Raw genomic sequence first — 19,211 nt, 5'->3', positions numbered from 1 at the left:
TGGTATTACTAACCTTGTGGAGTACCTCTACCACACATACACATTTACACAGCTATCTAAATTGGGTCATTGCATAGACTTCTACTTGTTTTATATGAAGCTAGTTAGAAATACTATAACCTAACCCTCACCCTTTTTACAGTATAAAAAACTGTATTTATTTTTTTGACATTGTGACAAATAAGAACATCCCCTAAAGGTAGTTTTTTTTTTTTTTTTTTTTTTTTTTTGACAGGTTTAGCTAATTTCTGTGTACAATTTTTTCCCCAGAATATGGTTAAGGATTAGTCCACTTTCAAATAAAAAAATCCTGATATTTTACTCACCACCATTGTCATCAAGGATGTCCATGTCCTTCTTTCTTCAGTCGAAAAGAAATTAAGTTTTTTTGATGAAAACATTCCAGGATTATTCTCCTTATAATGGACTTCAATGGACTCCACTGTTGAAGGTCAAAATTACAGTTTCATTGCAGCTTCAAAGAGCTTTAAACGATACCAGACGAGGAATAAGGGTCTTATCTAGTGAAACAATCTGTCATTTTCTTAAAAAAATACAACTGTATATGCATTATAAACACAAATTATTGCCTTGCAAGTGGTTCCACCATTCCGCCTTCCATATTCTTCAAAAAGCTTAAGCTGAATGTCCTACGCCTTCCTGATTTTACTTACAGAAAAAGTGGAACTGGCACCGTGTTCATTCCGTAAGCTTAATAGGGAAGATGCACACACACACACACACACACACACACTGTTGTTTTGTGTTTATAGATGTTTCTCTCTTCTTGTGTTCAGATGCCTGTGATCTCACACTGGATCCAAACACAGCAAACACTCAACTTATTTTGTCTGATGAGAACAGGAAGCTGACCTGTGTGAAAGAGCATCAGCCGTATCCTGATCATCCAGAGAGATTTAATAAGGAGATTCAAGTTCTGTGTGGAGAGAGTCTGACTGGACGCTGTTACTGGGAGGCTGAATGGGATGGATGTGCTGAAATATCAGTTTCATATAAAGGAATCAGCAGGAAAGGAGAGAGTGACAGTGTGTTTGGATGGAATGACAAATCCTGGAGTCTGGACTGCGCTTTTTACAGATTCACTGTCCGTCACAATAAGAACTTCACTCACACACCTGCCATCCATTCATCCTCTAAGAGAGTAGGAGTGTATGTGGATGTATCGGCCGGCACTCTGTCCTTCTACAGTGTCTCTGACACACATACACTCACACACTTACACACACTCAACACCACATTCACTGAACCCCTCTATGCTGGATTTAGGGTTGATTATGAATCTCCAGTGAACTCTTCAGTGTCTCTGTGTCAGATTAAAACACAGACACATACACATTTGTAAATCCACATTCTAATCTCACAAAACTGTTATTATTTTCAGGGCATTTCTACATACAAAACTTGTCCACAGGTCTTTAACTTTCACAACAAACATTTACATGGTGATAGATGTTACATGTTCCCTGTTTTTTTGTTTCTTGTTTTAGCTATTTGGACTTTTATTTTGAAGTGTATTTTCTGTTCTAGTTGTTTCCAGTGTTTTTTAGTTCTTGTTTTACCTTGTTTGTTGCTGTGGGAATGCAAATTTAAGAATCTTTTTAAGATCTGCTGATTCTACGTCCTGACATGACATACGTTTAATGATTAGATTCAATATTGTTTCCATTGATGGGGTTTTGTTAGTCTTTGATCTTTCTACTGAGACTCAAATTGTCTGTGAATGTTTACATGTCTATAGTGCTAGTGAGCAGGTGGTGCTTAAAAAATTTGGTGATGATGAGCAAAAATCACCTTGCCCAGATCTGGCCATATATTTGGTTTGTGTGGTTTACAGGGACTCTCCATATACTGTAAAAACTGTACATTATATCCCCCTACGCTACCCTTACCCCTAAACATACCCATCAGAGAAAACTGTCTGCATTTTTTTAATTAAAAAAACACAGTTTAGGATGTTTTTTTTTAAGCCGTTTGGTTTACGAGGACACAGGAAGTGTATTACAACATAAACCAGGGTATTACAACATAAACCATATTTATGTACAATAAAGAAAAACAATAACAATAAAGTTAAACAATAACAATAAAGTAAATAAAGTTAAAACTGGGACCTGGAGATTTGACTCTGAGAGTTTTCTTTGAGTTCAGAACTGAAGGGACATTGAATTTTCCACAACACTATTTAATTTGTATTTGTTAAATTTACCTTTTGAGCATGTTATTGAAGACTTTTAGACTAACCTTCTTCATCATCACCTGCTTCTACAACAATGCGTGACAATGATACTTTTATCATCGCTCACCTTATCGTTGAAGTCCTGAAAAAATAAAGCATTATTGTGCATTGTGTTTGCTTATGAATAACAGCTGAATGAATGAGCCATAAAACCTCAGGGTGCTGCCAATGTCTTATTGTCTGTCTGCATATAATCATGGAATACATGCTTTTATGGGTACATTTTTGTGGCTTTTTTCCCCAGGCACCTTTAGCCATTAAATCTCTTATCACCGTTTGTTCATTCCTGCTCAAAGTTAATGGTATTTTACATGACACAACACATACTAAAGGGACTAACCAAATTAACTGATTTAAAAACATAACATGGATAACATCACATACCTGTATCTAATTACAAATAAATGCTTTTATGAACATTTTTGTGGTTTTCTCACTCTCTGACACCTGTAGTAAAAGATGAGCAAAGAGAAAGAGCGATATACAACTCATTTGTGCGATCTTTTGCTCAGAGCCTTAGAAGCAATTTTTTTTTAAATTTCATTATAGTATTTAAATTACATTTTTTCAAATGATTACCTTTGGCTCTAATGGACATAAAACACTAGCTCTACTCAGCACTGTTTGCCGCCAACTGAGAAAATATAAAGCACGTCTGGAATTCATGCGTGTCTTAATAGCCCAGTACATTATATCTTCTACCCACTCATACTGAACTCTTCAATGTGAAGAAAAAGGTATGCAGGAATTGAAATAAAATTCATTGAATGATTAAAGAGAACAAATATATATATATTTTTATTTGAACATATAAGGAAATGTGTGAAAATGACAACCAAGACATCGATCATCTATCATATATGCTTTTATCCATAAGTTTTTCCACATTACAGCTTCAGTTCTTGAGGAGTAACCTGAGGTTGTGTGTTGATAGGTTCACTCTTTACAAGGTTTACAAGAGTTTACATTCACAAAAGTTCATTTTCTATTATTATTATTATTTTTTAAATATCATTCATTGAGACAGTTTTCATTTATTTTAACTAACTGTATTTGGGTTAAATTTTAACAGTGTTGATGTGAGTGAATCAGATGTGACCACAGCAACCTTTATTTATGTTTCTTTCTCTCTGAAACATTAGCAGTAAATGACTGACCAGATCCTGTTAAATGTGTGTCACTGATCAGTTTGAATCAAATGTGATTTATTCATCAATTCCACACAGAAACAATTCATGACACTTCATGAAAAGTGAAAGTGCATTACAGGCGAAAGTGCAGAAACTCTTTTAAATACTAGACAGAGACAGAGAGAGATTATCACAGTGTGCCATTCAGCTGATGATGTCATCAGTGCAGCAGCTGCAGTGTTGTCATGGTAACAGCCAATAGGAGCAGCTGCAGACAGACCGGTGCCCAAACTCTGGATGCAGCGGCTGCAGAGAGACACGCAGATATTGAGATGTGATCACGTCAAACCGTGCAAATTATTATTATTATACCGTGTTCTCAAATTGTAATTGTTAACAACATCAGCATTGTGTGACTGTGTATTTAGTGTGTCTTCTTTTGAACTCATGGGAAGGAAATGCTGCTTTATCCACTAATGTTTTATGCCATATTGCAGATTTGCACAGGAGTTAAATTCGCAGCTTTGGATGTGTTCCCTGACAGCAACATAGTGTCGGCCCAGATCCGGTCCACGTGTAATCCACATGTACCAGATGTGGTCCGGTTGGTGAGCGCGTGAGGGTTACCTGTGGTGGCGGCGACTGACGGGGCTTTAGTGGCGCTGGTCGCGGTGGCCGCGGTGGTTGCGGTGGTCGCGGTGGTCTCAGTGGCGTTCCTGCCGCCCGTCAGGCCGATCTGCAGCGTGTTGAGATCCGACTGCGGCTGAAGCCTGATCCACTCCTGTATCTGTGCTGTGCTTTCATACGTCTTCAGATCTCCTACATTCACCCCCAGCAGACTCTTCACGTCAGTCACGTTCAGCACCTACACAAACACATCCATTTTATTACCATTAATTACTAAGCCTTTTTAAATACAGTTAAACATTTCTATGAATTTTCAATGACACTGAAATATTAAAGTTCAGAGCTTCATTTGAATTTCTCAGATGTGTGAATCTGAATGTTTTCTGATACACTGGTGGTTTTTATGGTAAGTGACACCATGATCATACATGAATCACAGACTCACGTTGATGACGCTCTGCTGCAGACTTATGAAGGTCGGCACGTCCATATTCACAGCGGAGTTCACAACTTTACGAATAAATGTCGAATCAGCACCACCTGCACACACACACACACACACACTCAAGTTCAGCCTGACAGCAGCAGTGTGACGTCTATGTGTGTATCTATGTGAATGTGTCGTTACCGAGGTAGTTCTGCAGCAGCTGGTACGTCGGGATGCTGACGGTGTTTGTACTGCGTGTGTTTTTTGTGCTGAATGCGTTCAGAGCGATACTGAACAGAATCGACTTCTTCTCTGAGCTGCAGTTGGTCAAAGAGAGAGCAGAAGCTCGCCTGAAACACACACACACATCACACATTAGTCTACAGGTTTAACCTACATTTGTGCAAAAGTCCCCCCACAACCCAAAACCTGAAATCAGCCACATTGTGGAGATCAACCAACAGTCTCCATGAGGAAAAATTTTTAATATGATTTAATATGCAAAAATTCAAAATGGTTTCTGTGACAGTTTCAGGGATAGAATATATTAACACAACAACAGAACTCAGTGGAAATCCCAACAAAGATACAAAAACAAAGATGTAGTTATATACTTGTCTTTGTTAAGTTTTATACCATTGGAGTTACCATTTAAAGGGTGCGTGCGTGTGTGTGTGTGTGTGTGTGTGTGTGTGTGTGTGTGTGTGTGTGTACTCACTCCAAGCTGGCGGCCGTGATGTTGCTCAGCACACTCGCGGTCAGCGCACACAGGTTCGTTCCTCCCAGCGCGTTCAGCTCGTTAGTGCCGAGAGTGTTTCCACTCACACTGAGATACTTACTGACCAGCAGCTGGACCTGAGAGAGAGAGAATCACACACACACTGTGAAGAACCAGCAGAACCAGACCGACGTCATGACGTTTGGTCCTGCTGAAGCCCAAAGTATACTTCAGCTTTTATGTGTACTCTAGTGTTTGCATACAGTGAACCTGAAAATCAATTTCATCATCAGTGTGGTACACACACAGCCAGATTTTTCCACATTTATTTGCACTAATTAGTTTGTCCACAGGGTGGCCCAGTCATTGTTTCACAGTTGAAAAAGAAACTAATTAAATGGAACAACAGCAAACTATTGGAAATTCAATGTTTATAATAGTATGAAAACGTGTGTTCAAAGTTATGGTCTTTAATAATGTTCTCAAACAGTTATTTCTAAATCACATTTTAATGGGAATGTTACCAAAACGTTCTTAGAACATATTAGCTGGGATGATTCACACACACACACACACACACACTGTACCATTTCGGCGTCCCAGTCTCCATTGCGTGTGTTCATCAGGGACGCGAGCGTGTCGATCTTCTTCACGTTCCACTTTCTGACATCACCAGGTGTGGCCGCGCGGGAGGTGGAGCCTAAAACCTGCAGCACCTCGTCAGGCAGTCCGTCAGGATATGCCTGTGGGGGGCGGGAAACACATGGCATCTCTATGGCAACCCTGTGATTGACAGCACAGTCACAGCAGGGTTCGGGTGTGCGTTGTTACCTGGTAGAGTTTGTCCAGTACGATCCGCTGGTAGCTCCTGTCGTAGACTCGGTCAGTGATGGCCTCCAGGTTGTCCTTCAGCGTTTGGACGATCAAACAGGCGTTAAACTGCGGCACGTCGTAGGCAAACGGAAACATGTCGCTGTAAACCTGAACCTGCGTTATTTCTGCTTCAGTACACTTCGTTTCTACAGGAGATGAGAGAAGAATGCGCGAATGAAAGCTTCAGAAATATTACTGTTAATAATGTAGTGTGATTATAGTAAAGTTGGGTCAGTGTGATAATTTCAAAGTAAAAGTGCAAACCAAGAGACTACACGACCCTCGTATAACAGACGCTTGTGTTTATGTCCTGTTGTTTTTGCTTGGTGAATAGTGTAATAATGTTTTTGTGGGATTTCTCACCAGCGGATCTCTTGATTCTGACTCGTGAGATTTTGTTGACCTCGTTCATCATGTTGAGGATCTGCATCTCTGAAGCCTTGTCATTCCTCCTCAGGTCACGGATAAACGTCTTGAGAAACCTCTGCTTGATTTCCTAACACACACACACACACACAGAGTTATCAGTGAAATTCACAAACAGCCGCGTGTTTCTCCAGACGCTCTCGTACCTGTTTGAATTTGCTCCATATGTTGGCGGTGACGTACAGCGGAAGGATCTCCAGGTTCTCCAGAGTGGTTCTGTTCCAGCTGTTTGAAGATCTGAGAGGAACATCTCACATCAGTCTGTGCTCATGCATTGATTTGTGTGATGTGTGCGTGAGCGAGTGAGTTTGTACCCGTAGACCGTGTTTCCTCTGAGTAGGACGCTCTCGACCGCAGAGATCTGCTGAGCCGATAGATCCGGACACTGTTTGAGCTTCTCCAGCAGGTACGGGTCCGAGTTCTGAATGTGGTCGGTGCTCAGGAAGCAGCACATGCTGCCCAGAACATCCATCTGCTCCCGAGTGACGTTGAACCCGGAGATTCCCTGAAAGACATGATTTTACATGCAATTCAAATACATAAATTTTACATTTTGGCCTAAATATTTTTGGAGTCTATGAATGAATATGAAAAGCTCAAATATGAGGTTGTGTGTCACGTGATTTGTGCGTGTTTGCGCTCACCAGACACTCCATGGCGCTGTTGAACAGGATTTGTTTCTTGAAGGAAAGAGTGCTGGACAGCACTGAGAAGTCGGCCTTTCCCAGCGACGCAAAATACGAGCGGCACAGAGATCTGTCAATCATAGAGTAACTGCAACACAAACAAACAGAGCGACAGCTGTGTGAGGAGCCAGTCTACATGAACTCCTCCATGAGCACAAATAATCCTGCCGACGTACTTGTAGTAGATGAGCACTTCGGGAGGATACTGCGAGAAGGCGTTCAGGTCAGCGCTCTTGATGTAGCTGTACATGCAGGTCAGCTGAAGGACAATCATACACACACATCAACACATCAGGTGAGGTTTGAGGTCATTTCTGAAAACCTGATATGCATTTTGCTCCTTTATAAATGTTTCATGAGTCTCTGACTGTAGATGACAACATTTGTTTATCAGTGTTCACCTGAGACTCCTGCAGGACGAGCGTCTGGTTGACTCGCTGCCGGCAGCCGCGGATCAGACTCATGACTTTACTGGTGCTGAAGCTCTGGATTCGTGAACAGGTGAAACCCTGCAGCACCTGGAAAGACATGCTACACAAACACCAACATATGGTCAAAACTAAAACCTCACCAGCCAGACTGACTAATGATGATAATAATAACTGTCTTCACTCACGCGTCTGGGTCACTGAACTCCGCGGCGACGGTTTCAAAGAGCAAAACGGCCTGAGAGGAAGAGAATTTCAACCATGTCATTTACGTTTCTAATAGAAAATAACATGCACTCTTAGAAAAAATAGGTTCAATTGGGGTTCTTTATAGAACTCGTTCCTGAGGAATGTCTAAAAGAGGACCTGTTGTGCTCTTGTCCATGTTCATCATTCTTGCTGTCTGAGCATGAAAAAGCTCTGCAAAGTACCTCCACTGGGAGTTATTCTCTATATATTTCTGAACTCCCTGAAACACCTCCATAGGAGTCTTGAGTTTTCTTCCAGGAACAAACACGTCACAATATTCCTCTTTTAGATAAAGGAGAGCTCCTTTTCACAAGATGTGATATCAGTCTCTGGTGTCTCCAGAATGTGTCTGTGAAGTTTCAGCTCAAAATACCCAACAGATCATTTATTACAGCTTGTCAAATTTGCCCCTATTTGGGTGTGAGCAAAAACACGCAGTTTTGTGTGTGTGTCCCTTTAAATGCAAATGAGCTGCTGCTCCCGCCCCCTTTCCAGAAGAGGGCGGAGCTTTAACAGCTCAACAACAACAAAGCTGGAGAATCTCACGCAGCCAAAATGAGGATTGTCAGTAACGGTGTTCAGCCTTACATTGTTCAAACCGGAGTCGACACTGATGGAGAGACTCAGGAAGAAGTTACAACTTTTAGACGTTTCTGAATGGTTAGTGGATAAATTGATGTAGTTGCTGTGGAGTTGATTCAACTCATCCACTAGCATGTGCCGTCATGTTCATCTTTTGTGTTGAATTGACCCTCGTTTGTGAAGCAGTCCGGCGTAAAATGACGGCATGTCAACAACACTCTACTACAACAACTCTTCCTCTTCTCTAAAGCAGCCCAACATGGCCCCGCCCCCTTTGGTGTGTGTTCTCAGGGGCGGGGTTTATGTAAACGTTAGGGTTTGTGATGTCACCAACCCAGGAAGAAGCTCGTTGTAGTCCCTACCAGCCGTTTGTAGTCCTTAAAGAATTCTTTAAAAGAAAAAAAACTTCCTTTGCTTCTCTTTCACTTTGAGTGTCGTAACTTTGCAGATTTATGTTTATGTTTATGATCAAACAGCAACATTACACACTAACTAAAGTTACAAAAGAGAAATCAGAATATAGGGGCGGGGCCTGGTTGAGTTAGTTAGTGGTGTGTTGAAACTGGCGGTTACGTTAAGGGGTGGGACATTTCCCAAACACGCACGAGGCGCTTGGCCAATCACAACACACTGCTCCAGCCGACCAATCAGAGCATTTGGTGCTTTTTTTTAGAAGGAGGGGCTTCATAGAGACAGGAACTAAACAGGTATCTCTTCCCAGTCTGTCAGTAACGTTCTGTTTCCATCCAAAGTTGTGAATTTGGCTTGGAATATTGCATAAAACAGCTACAAATAAAGCACCATTTCCATCCAGTGAGTCAAAGAGAACAAATTATAATATCCCAAAATTTGCATAAAAATAGGTGGATGGAAACATAGCTAATGACAAATATGGGAAAAGTAATGTGTTTTTAAACATTCAAGCATGAAAACAGCATAATAGGTCCTCTTTTCTTCTTTTTTTTTTTAAAAAAAGGATTTTTAAACAAAATTAATTAGTTAAAACTAATTCCATAAAATGATCCCTTGATGGGAACCCATAAAGTGCTCTGTAGATGAACCTCCTGACAGAACTCTTCTTCTTGTAAGAGTGATTTCTCAGCCTGACGCACCTGCTCGTGTTTCCATTTCTTCTGATTGACCATCTGCACGGATGAGGACGACATGCCCAGCAGGAAGTTGCGTGGGATCTCCGTCGCCATCAGGTCAGGAACGTTTGTGATGACGCCATCAGACGAGCTGTTCACGGCAATGATCTAAAGAGAGACAGAGAGATACGTCACGAGACAATCCTGAGATGTACTTGTGTGTGTGTGTGTGTGTGTTACCTGGCTGACGATGTTCTGTTGGACAATAATGGGTGCGCCGGTGACACTGGCCAAGAACGATTGAGATCTCACAGCCTGAAGCCACACATTTCCTGAGATTACATTGATGATTGTTGTTTCAACACCAATGATCAATGAACCCAATTTCTCCAGACTGTTCGCACTATTAATCTGCCGTAGACAGAGACACAGATGTGTGTTAGTACATCTAAACTCATACAACAGTCATCCTGTCTGTATGTTTGAGTCACTGAATCATCGATTAATTGTATGAGAAACTGAGTTTGTTCAACAACACTGATCCACTCAGGAATGAAACACCACTACTGAGTTCCTCTGAGCCACAGTTACGTCAGCATTGGTTTGAAGCATCGCTGGTGGTTTGTACCTGGAAAACTCCAGATGACAGCAGGGTCTGTATGATCATCATGGCCTGATCGAGGTTCCAGCCCTGTACTTGACTGAGCACAGACAGCGAGTTGAACAGCACATTCCCTCCGGTGCTGCTGATCTGACCCGTGCTCAAACCCGTGCACGACTGACCCAGATCCTGAATTTCGGTCGCCGTCAGAACCTCTGCGCTGCTCGCCAGAGCCGCTGACACCTGTGCACACACACATTTAGCTTGTAAAGAGCTTATTTCAGAAGACATAAACACACACACACACTCCTGTACGTACGTCGGGTGCGATGTTGGTGCAGTTCTGATGGATGCTGGAAGAGACGTTCTTCAACTCCTCTGGAGTCAACTGAATGAAGGAGCTCGCAGGAGCCATGCAGCGGAACTTCACAGGCAGACTATAAACACCCAAACACCACATTAAAGCTATTAAAGCTCATCAGGGCGTCTTTTGTAGCTTAAAATCTTGCCAGCATCACAGTTCTGCTGAAACAACAGCTGCAACCAGCCTTCGTTGGTTTGCTGGTCTAAGCTGGTTTAGATGGTCTCACAGACAAGAGGCCAAAACTCCTCTAAAACCATCAAACCAGAGCAGTCTTTTCAGCAGAGGGATATTTCAAATGGTACACTCTTAAAAATAATGTTTTTTTTATTGGCATTGATGGTTCCACGAAGAACCTTTAACATCAATGGAACCTTTCCATCGCACAACAGGTTCTTTATAGTTGAAAAAGTTTCTTCACACAAAGAAAATAAATGGTTATTTTAAGAACTGATCACTGAAAGGTTCTTTGAGGAGCCCAAAATGGTTCCTCTATGGCACTGTTCCTTTAGGAACCTTTATTTTCAAGAATGTAGTTTAGTGAGATGCGATTAAGGTTAGCTATTATTGGTGTCTCTCACTAGTAGGCGCTGAAGGACGGATTCTGCTCGAACAGTGCAGTCACGTAGAAGTCCATGACGTCATCAGGAACGCTGATCTGGCTAAAGAGCTGCAGGTTCTCCAGGTTCACCGTGAATGGCTGAAAAAGAAACATGTCATCGAGTTCCGAAAAGGAAGACAGGTTTGGAAAGACACGAGTGAATAAATGAGGACAGCGTTTTGAACTGGTAGAGTTCTTCAAAGTGTTGTCACACCTGAATCGAGCCAAAGAGAAGCAGGTCGTCCAGAGTGATGAAGCGCAAGAAGACGGAGATGTAGTCTACGAACCAGGCGGTGGAGTTGAGATTGGGGTTCGAGGTGTTATAACATTTAGGAGCTGAAGCTGAGGAGCACATGACAAACACGGTTCACCGACGAATCCTCTTTATTATTAGACAGCAGAATCAATCATGCAATCCATCAACAGTAACTCACAGGTGTTCAGGTAGACCAGGATGGTATCGTAGACGTCACTCTGAGAAAACTCTACTGCGCTGAAGTTGTATTTAGACATTACTGAAACACTAAACAGAGAAACACACAGAATCCGTCATCATTAGAAGGCGGGACTTATTCCGCCATATTGCGCGTTGCACTTTCTCCCATTCAAAACAATACGCGTCTTTTGTTACTCTATAGTCTTTGATCCAATCTTGTATCATCCTGGGGAAAATCCATGATCTGTGTGAGTGCATGCGATGATAATCGTTTAATTTGGTCTAATAGTCTGTGTTCATTTCATCCTGTTCATGTAGCGTGTGAATGATGTGCATGAGATCATGAGCATGTTATATTTGATTTTCATATAGTAGTATTTCAATTCACGTGATGAAAATGCTGACGGTGGGTTTTGTGTTTATGTGTAGGGTGCCACTATTTGCATTGTTTACAACATTTGGAATAATTCAAAATTTCGAAGAATTGACACTTTCTTTTAGTTTGCTGAATTTTTTTAATATTTCTGTGAAATCCGAGTTTGGAGCTTATACTGTTATAATGAACCCTTGTGGTGAATTTGAGTATTACTATCTATGATGTTACTTGAGTGATGCTCATTTCATTTAAAATCGTGTAAGATCACAACAAAGAAACTCCAAACAACTGATTGAGTTGAACAAAATAAATTACACAAATATAAAACGTGATTCAGTGTCAACTGATTTATTTTTGTTAACTGGCGACAAATATGCAATGTAAATTTATTGAACAATTTTGTAGGTAATTTTATATTTCTTATTTATATTATATTTATGAATCACACTGATAGAAATGGCTGACATACAGTATATTTTTTGAATAAGAAATTTTTTAATGGTTACTTTATGACTGATAATACATCCATATTAATCTCAAATTCACTGATTCGTGGTACCTTATTCCATGTTTTAACAGTTGATTTTTTTTTTACCTAAGAAGTAATGATTGATTATTATATCACCTTTAGGCTTGTATCTGTTAATTGCTGCACTTATTATCATAATGTTGAAAACGTGCTACTCACAACTTCTTGAAGGAGAGACAGGAGGAATATTGCATGACGTCCGGACCGATGAACTGTGAGGTGAGCAGCGGCAGGTACTGAACGAGTCGAGAATCAAACCACTGATCCACCTCAGACCGGAGCTCCACCTTCAGAACCTGAGGCCAGACGCAGGACAACACCTGCCGGCCCAAAGCCACGGACCCCAGCGGCTGCTGCGGGACACAGACACACAGATTCATTTACTGTCGCTCTGGCCATTTCACAGTAAATGAGAGTAATGCATATTCATTAAACATGACCAGCAGATAATAAGATATTATCTGACAAAACTATTTTAAAGAAATGTAAGATGTCTGTACCGTCTGTAAGTACTGGGGTGTCTTTGGGTAGTTTGTGAAGAGCTGGCAGATTTTGGTAACATCGTCCACGGCGTTCGGGCGGTTCAGGAGACTGCTGACCTCCACTGGAGACATCGACTCCATCAGCTGTGAGGCGACACGCGTGTCAAACAACAGCAGAACACTTGATTCCTTCAACACTTGATTTATTCATTGGATGTAATCTGTAATCGGCAGATGGAGACGGCCTGATGTGTCTGACCTCTGGCACACGGGCGGGTGGCATCAGGGACAGGAAGGTGGTCAGATTCGGGAACTGGAAACTCTGGAAGGATGACGTCAGGAAAGCGTAGTAGCTCTGGTTTCCATAGCAGCGCAGCGGGGTGGGGCCTGTGGAGACAGAAGGATGAGTGGATGGAGTGATAAACACATGGATGCATGGAGGGACGGATGGACGGACACCTGTGAGAGAGCCGAGGATCTGCTGATAGATCTGATCTTGCGTTGCAGGCTGGAAGGTGGAGCTGGACGAGCTCAGCATCTGCACCCTGTAAGAACAAGCGTCAGTGAGTACTGGGGTTGCAAAGGGGCGGAAACTTAACCTGGGGAATTTTGGAAATATTCCAGTTTTTAAACTTAATAGGAATTTATGGGGATTAATTGGAAATTTGGGGAAATTTATATAAATGTATAATATTTATATAAAATTGATCATATAAAAACATAAATATAAACATTTTGTTTGGTCATAACATGAAATAACAGTTATTTATTTTTTGCTAATTTAGTAAATATGTAAAATAAATATATTTTTATTGCAGCAATTGTTATGTTATTTATTTCAGCGTCACATGATCCTTCAGAAATCATTCTAATATGATGATTTGACACTCAGTTATTATCAATGTTGGAAACAGTCGTGCTGCTGAATATTTTTTTGGAACCTGTAACACTATTTTTCAGGATTCACTGATTAATAAAAGTTGAAAAGAACAGAATTTATTCAAAATGGAAATCTTTTCTAGCAATATCAATTTAATATCACTTTTTATCAATTTCACACATCCTTGCTGAATAAAAGAATTAATTTCTTTCAAAAAAAGAGAAAAAAAAAATGCTGACCCAAATTTTGAATGGTTTGAATAAATGCTATTCTGTAACTTTTTATTCATCAAACAATCCTGAAAAAAGTATCATAGGTTATAAAAATATTAAAGGTGCCCAAGAATGCTTTTTTACAAGATGTAATATAAGTCTAAGGTGTCCCCTGAATGTGTCTGTGAAGTTTCAGCTCAAAATACCCCATAGATTTTTTTTTATTAATTTTTTTAACTGCCTATTTTGGGGCATCATTAACAATGCACTGTTTTTTTCAGCGCGCCGCCCCTTTAATTCGCGTGCTCCCGAGCTCTCGATTATATTACAGCACATTTACAAAGTTCACACAGCTAATATAACCCTTAAATGGATCTTTACAAGATGTTCGTCATTCATGCTGCATGCATGCTTCGAATTATGTGAGTAAAGTATTTATTTGGATGTTTATATTTGATTCTCTATGAGTTTGAGGCTATGCTCCGTGGCTAACGGCTAATGCTACACTGTTGGAGAGATTTATAAAGAATGAATTGTGTTTATGAATTATACAGACTGCAAGTGTTTAATAATGAAAATAACGACGGCTCTTGTCTCCGTGAATACAGTAAGAAATGATGGTAACTTTAACCACATTTAACAGTACATTAGCAACATGCTAACGAAACATTTAGAAAGACAGTTTACAAATATCACTAAAAATATCATGATATCATGGATCATGTCAGTTATTATTGCTCCATCTGCCATTTTTCACTATTGTTCTTGCTTGCTTACCTAGTCTGATGATTCAGCTGTGCACAGATCCAGACGTTAATACTGGCTGCCCTTGTGTAATGCCTTGAACATGAGCTGGCATATGCAAATATTGGGGGCGTACATATTAATGATCCCGACTGTTACGTAACAGTCAGTGTTATGTTGAGATTCGCCTGTTCTTCGGTCTTCTAAACAAATGAGATTAATATAAGAAGGAGGAAACAATGATGTTTGAGACTCACTGTATGTCATTTCCATGTACTGAACTCTAGTTATTCAACTATGCCGAGGTAAATTCACCTTTAAGCAGCACAACTGTTTCCAACATTGATAATTGAGAATGATTTCTGAAGGATCATGTGACACTGAAGACTGGAGAAATGATGCTGAAAATTCAGCTTTGCATCTCAGAAATAAATTGTATTTTTATGTATATCAAAATTGAAAACCATTATTTTAAATTGTAGTTATGTTTCACAATATTACTGTTTTTTCAGTATGTTTGATCAAATGTGCATGCTAAGGACTGGGGGAATGCACAGTGTATGCGGGGGTGTGGCTGTGATTAACTGAAATTGCATTAAATATGGTTGTTTTAACCAAAATTATGCTGCAAGATGTTTTTCAACTACATTTAAGTACCCTGTTAAAGGCAAATTCCCTGTTTATTCCCATTAATTCCTGCTAATTCCCATATATTCCCATGGAAAGTTTCGAGTTTTGAAAATTCCCGTAATTTTGCAACCCTAGTGAGTACGCAGTTGGTGTGAGTGAGTTCACAGTGTGTGTGTGTGTGTGTGTGTGTGTGAGTCTTACGCCTGCTGGCTGATGGGACAGGGCCGCTGCTGGACGACACTGAAGTAAGTCGTCACGTGCTGGACTGAAATGCTGGTTATGAACGAAGGCAGTATGTTCAGGATCCAGATCGTCAGATCATTATCTGATAACGTGGTCAGATTGGCCCGGCCAAACACCTGCGTCAGAAACGCGCCCTGCACTGGAGGAGGGAGAACGACGCCCTGCATCTGACAGACACAGACCACAGCCAATCAGAACACAGGCAGCCAATCTGGGCATGCAACCTAGTTTATATTGATTATGGGTTAATCAGCCAATGATTTCTATGAATAATAATTTAATTGGATAAAAAGCCAGATTTGATTATCTTTATGTTATTAGGGGAAAAACACATTATTCCACATTCGTGCAGCACAAAAACACAGATAGTGATAAACAGTATTGGTTAGGGGTGTGTGTGTGTGTGTGTGTGTGTGTCACCTGTAGCGACTCTGAGAGAGATGTGAAGAAAGTCGTGAACTGTGCGTCCGGCACGTTGAGCAGCAGATAATCGACGGCGGCGGCGCTGGACAGGACTCCAGGAGTGCTGGAAACCTCCACTAACTGTTTCAGGCTCAGCAGACTCAGAGTGTCCAACTGAACAAACACACACAAACAGGTGAACACACGAGAACATCTGTACGCTGAATGACTGTGTGTGTGTGTGTTCGTACCACACTGAAGCTGGGGTTGAGCATCTGCAGTTCGGTCACTGTTGTGAAGACAGAGAATCGCCCAAAGCTGCTGATCAGCCAATCAGAGCTGTTCTGAGAGACGCCCACACACCCTAAACACAGAGCAACACATCACAGCTGAGCCTTCGCCAGAAACCCGTGTGTTTATCTGTTCGTTTCTGAGAGAGTCCAACCTGCAGTGATGTTCTGAGAGAGGAAGACTTTGATGAAGTCAACGTAGACGTTAGCCTGAGTATCGTTGGACATGATGTCAAAACTCTGACCGAAGCTCTGGACACTGTGGAAGAGACGAAGTCTTAGAGCTGCAACGCCGCGTAACACGAGTGTGTGTGTTTGTGATGTAAACTCACGCGATCCTGAAGGTGTCACAGCTGAAGTCTCTGGTGGAGAGACAGGACAGGAACGCCTCGGAGGCGTACGGCAAAAACGGGCGGAGCCTGGAGCCAAACCAGCGCTGGACGAACAAAGCATCTCTCAGGTTGGTGGAGCTGAAGGAGCTCAGAGTGACCTCACCAATCATATTCAAGAATGACACCGAGGGGAGGGACTTATTCAGCCTCTGACAGAGACAAACACAGTTCATGCTATAACATACACTGTTGTCATTCTCCACAGACATCTCAAATTTGCCATGTTCAAAAAACCTCCATATTCGCTTGACAAAAATGCTGTCTTAGTGTGGATGGAAGGCCAAAACATGGAGAATATATGGGTTTCGGATCTATCTGGATTCATGCGGAAGCTTCCTGATCTGGACTGAAGACTGAGGCGAGTGTGTTGTCGTGTACCGTGTTGGCGAGCAGGTCGAGCGCTGGACCCAACACAGGGTTGACCTTCTGCGTGAAGAGCTTCCACGTCTCAATGGACATGTCTTCGTTCAGACTGAGACTGCATAACAACACCGTCACCAGATCCTGCGCGCTCAGAACTGTCAGCTGAACACAACACACACACAAACACATGTTTACAGAGAGAGAGAGAGAGAGTGTGTGTTCACAGGTCTGTGTGTACGGAAGTGTTCGTGTACCTCGGCACAAGCGTACTGTGTGATGCTGAACTGACAGAGCCGACTGCCGTCATGAGACGAGGCGAGATACGCCGAGAGACCAGAGCTGTAACACACACACTGATGAGTACGACAGAAATGCCTCAAACGACCAATCACAACACAGATACTCCAAAAACCGCCAATCAGAAGATGGATGTGCCTCATTTCCCAGATAACAGGGAACATTCTTTGAATGTTGTGGCAAGGTTAGGATTCTTCCATTAATGTTAATAGAATGTTCGTTCAAAGTCATCTGGTTTTTATAATGTTCTTAGAACGTTCTCACAAAAACATTGTTTATATAAAGTTTTTCTGAAATGTTTTTCATTGGGACATTACTTGTTTCAGAACGTTCAGAGAACATTCAAAAGTAACGTTCCCATATCTTTTGAAGAATGATACAATGAAATGTTCCCTTAACGTTCACATAAGCAAGAAACAATGTTCTTAAAACATTTAAAAAATGGATGTTTTGAACATTCAGAAATACAATTTTCGAAACCCTCTGAGAATGCCAGAAAAACGTTCTTTGAATATATTTTTGTTAGCTGAAATGGCCAATGAGAACAATTGATTATTTTGATAGTCGATTATTTGGCTGATTTTTTTTTCCTTCCGATTAATCAAAGACTATTTGAGTTCAGAATAATCCAAAGGTGTTTTCACCTGTTGACACTCCTGCACACTGCCGTTTCTGAGGGAGAGACAGAGAGAGAGTTCAGCTCACATATCGCACGATTACACACAGAAATCACTCGGAGAGGAGTACTAACCGTTGACTGTAGTCACGCCACACTGAGAGAGACAGAAGAGACGCACGTGAGCATCAAATGAGATTCAATCATCAGCTTAAACCTAACCGTAACCAAAGCATCTTCAACACTCACCTGTCTGCTGGAGCTCTCACAACCTGAGACAGAAAAGACACGCTGATGAGTGTGTGAAGCACGTTACTGAGGAACACACTCACATACTGAGCCCAATTCATCCGACTATGTGACTTTAATACAGTCGTGATTGTGTCTCACCCGACGGGACTTGCTGCAGCAGAGCCGATTTGCTCCTCAGAATCGCCGTCTCCAGATTCACAGACACGCTGACCATCAGGTGGTCCAGATGGTGGAAACTAGCAAACATACAGACAGACGTGTGAGCGTGAGAGCCCGAGATTCAACACATGAAGCACACGCAGCACGTGACAACACACTCACATGATCTGATACGACGCACAGGAGATGTTCCTCTGAAAGAAACACGTCCAGATGTTAATGACTGGACAGACATGAGAAAGAGCTGTAAAAGAGTGCTGAAAAACCCTTTTACCGTCTTTGACGACTCAACCAGGTATTTAAGCGTGGATTCGATCCTCAATTCCTGTGGATATGCGATCAGGTGATCGAAGACGGCATTGATGACGACGGATTTCTCTGGAAGACCTGGAATGTCATCAAACATCAGCGCAACTAACTGCTCTGGAGAGAGAGAGAGCAGGCTGCTCAGCTGGAAACAGAAGAGAGAATATAAAGTTAAAACTCTTCTACAGTTCAAAACATCTCTGCCTTGCTTTTCAGGAAAATATCTAAACATGTACTTGAGAAGCAAAACCGTGGAAGATACTGTGTCGGAAGAGAGGATCTGATGATACTTCTGTTCACAAACATAAACCATAAACCTTTTGCTTCTCAAGTGTGTTGTAGAGGCATTGATGAATACAGTGATTGTTTTGCAGTGTGAATGCATCTTTGGCTTCGCCAGTACCGGGCTGAACTGTGTGTTGAGCGAGATCAGCAGATTCAGGGGGACGAGAGCAGAAAACTGGCCAAAGTTACGGATGAGCCACTGAGAGCTGTCGTCAGACACACACGCCGCACCTGCGCAAACACACACACAAGAACTTAAACTC

General features: G+C 41.5%; 2 protein-coding genes across 3 annotated transcripts in view; one reads left to right on the top strand and one right to left on the bottom strand.

The window, feature by feature from the left end:
* LOC125271543 (NACHT, LRR and PYD domains-containing protein 12-like) overlaps positions 1-2,137 on the top strand; it is a 33,669-nt gene extending 31,532 nt beyond the window's left edge. The window contains exon 10 of the mRNA XM_048195579.1: positions 798-2,137. Coding sequence (XP_048051536.1) covers positions 798-1,363 — 566 coding nt within the window. The 3' untranslated portion in view covers positions 1,364-2,137. The remainder of the gene's footprint in view (positions 1-797) is intronic.
* An 891-nt stretch (positions 2,138-3,028) lies between these two features.
* Positions 3,029-19,211, bottom strand: part of mslnb (mesothelin b) — a 38,492-nt gene continuing 22,309 nt past the window's right edge. For both annotated transcript variants that reach the window (XM_048195577.1, XM_048195578.1), the window contains 39 exons: positions 19,067-19,179; positions 18,632-18,808; positions 18,520-18,551; positions 18,337-18,434; positions 18,196-18,218; positions 18,082-18,103; positions 17,975-18,002; positions 17,288-17,372; positions 17,049-17,195; positions 16,611-16,819; positions 16,434-16,537; positions 16,240-16,352; positions 16,007-16,162; positions 15,545-15,753; positions 13,337-13,422; positions 13,137-13,264; positions 12,896-13,021; positions 12,555-12,748; positions 11,489-11,577; positions 11,269-11,396; positions 11,035-11,153; positions 10,412-10,529; positions 10,120-10,335; positions 9,732-9,902; positions 9,516-9,659; positions 7,761-7,810; positions 7,546-7,675; positions 7,321-7,403; positions 7,103-7,232; positions 6,773-6,963; positions 6,605-6,695; positions 6,396-6,528; positions 5,991-6,178; positions 5,747-5,902; positions 5,160-5,296; positions 4,643-4,791; positions 4,460-4,554; positions 4,015-4,252; positions 3,029-3,693 (listed from right to left, as the gene is read on the bottom strand). In XM_048195577.1, coding sequence (XP_048051534.1) covers positions 3,608-3,693; positions 4,015-4,252; positions 4,460-4,554; positions 4,643-4,791; positions 5,160-5,296; positions 5,747-5,902; positions 5,991-6,178; positions 6,396-6,528; positions 6,605-6,695; positions 6,773-6,963; positions 7,103-7,232; positions 7,321-7,403; positions 7,546-7,675; positions 7,761-7,810; positions 9,516-9,659; positions 9,732-9,902; positions 10,120-10,335; positions 10,412-10,529; positions 11,035-11,153; positions 11,269-11,396; positions 11,489-11,577; positions 12,555-12,748; positions 12,896-13,021; positions 13,137-13,264; positions 13,337-13,422; positions 15,545-15,753; positions 16,007-16,162; positions 16,240-16,352; positions 16,434-16,537; positions 16,611-16,819; positions 17,049-17,195; positions 17,288-17,372; positions 17,975-18,002; positions 18,082-18,103; positions 18,196-18,218; positions 18,337-18,434; positions 18,520-18,551; positions 18,632-18,808; positions 19,067-19,179 — 4,892 coding nt within the window. In that variant the 3' untranslated portion in view covers positions 3,029-3,607. The remainder of the gene's footprint in view (positions 3,694-4,014; positions 4,253-4,459; positions 4,555-4,642; positions 4,792-5,159; positions 5,297-5,746; positions 5,903-5,990; positions 6,179-6,395; positions 6,529-6,604; positions 6,696-6,772; positions 6,964-7,102; positions 7,233-7,320; positions 7,404-7,545; positions 7,676-7,760; positions 7,811-9,515; positions 9,660-9,731; positions 9,903-10,119; positions 10,336-10,411; positions 10,530-11,034; positions 11,154-11,268; positions 11,397-11,488; positions 11,578-12,554; positions 12,749-12,895; positions 13,022-13,136; positions 13,265-13,336; positions 13,423-15,544; positions 15,754-16,006; positions 16,163-16,239; positions 16,353-16,433; positions 16,538-16,610; positions 16,820-17,048; positions 17,196-17,287; positions 17,373-17,974; positions 18,003-18,081; positions 18,104-18,195; positions 18,219-18,336; positions 18,435-18,519; positions 18,552-18,631; positions 18,809-19,066; positions 19,180-19,211) is intronic.

The sequence above is a fragment of the Megalobrama amblycephala genome, linkage group LG7 (assembly GCF_018812025.1).
Source record: "Megalobrama amblycephala isolate DHTTF-2021 linkage group LG7, ASM1881202v1, whole genome shotgun sequence".
NCBI classification, from domain to species: domain Eukaryota; kingdom Metazoa; phylum Chordata; class Actinopteri; order Cypriniformes; family Xenocyprididae; genus Megalobrama; species Megalobrama amblycephala.
The sequence above is the reverse complement of the archived record's forward strand: the minus strand, read 5'-3'. Positions and strand labels throughout refer to the sequence as shown.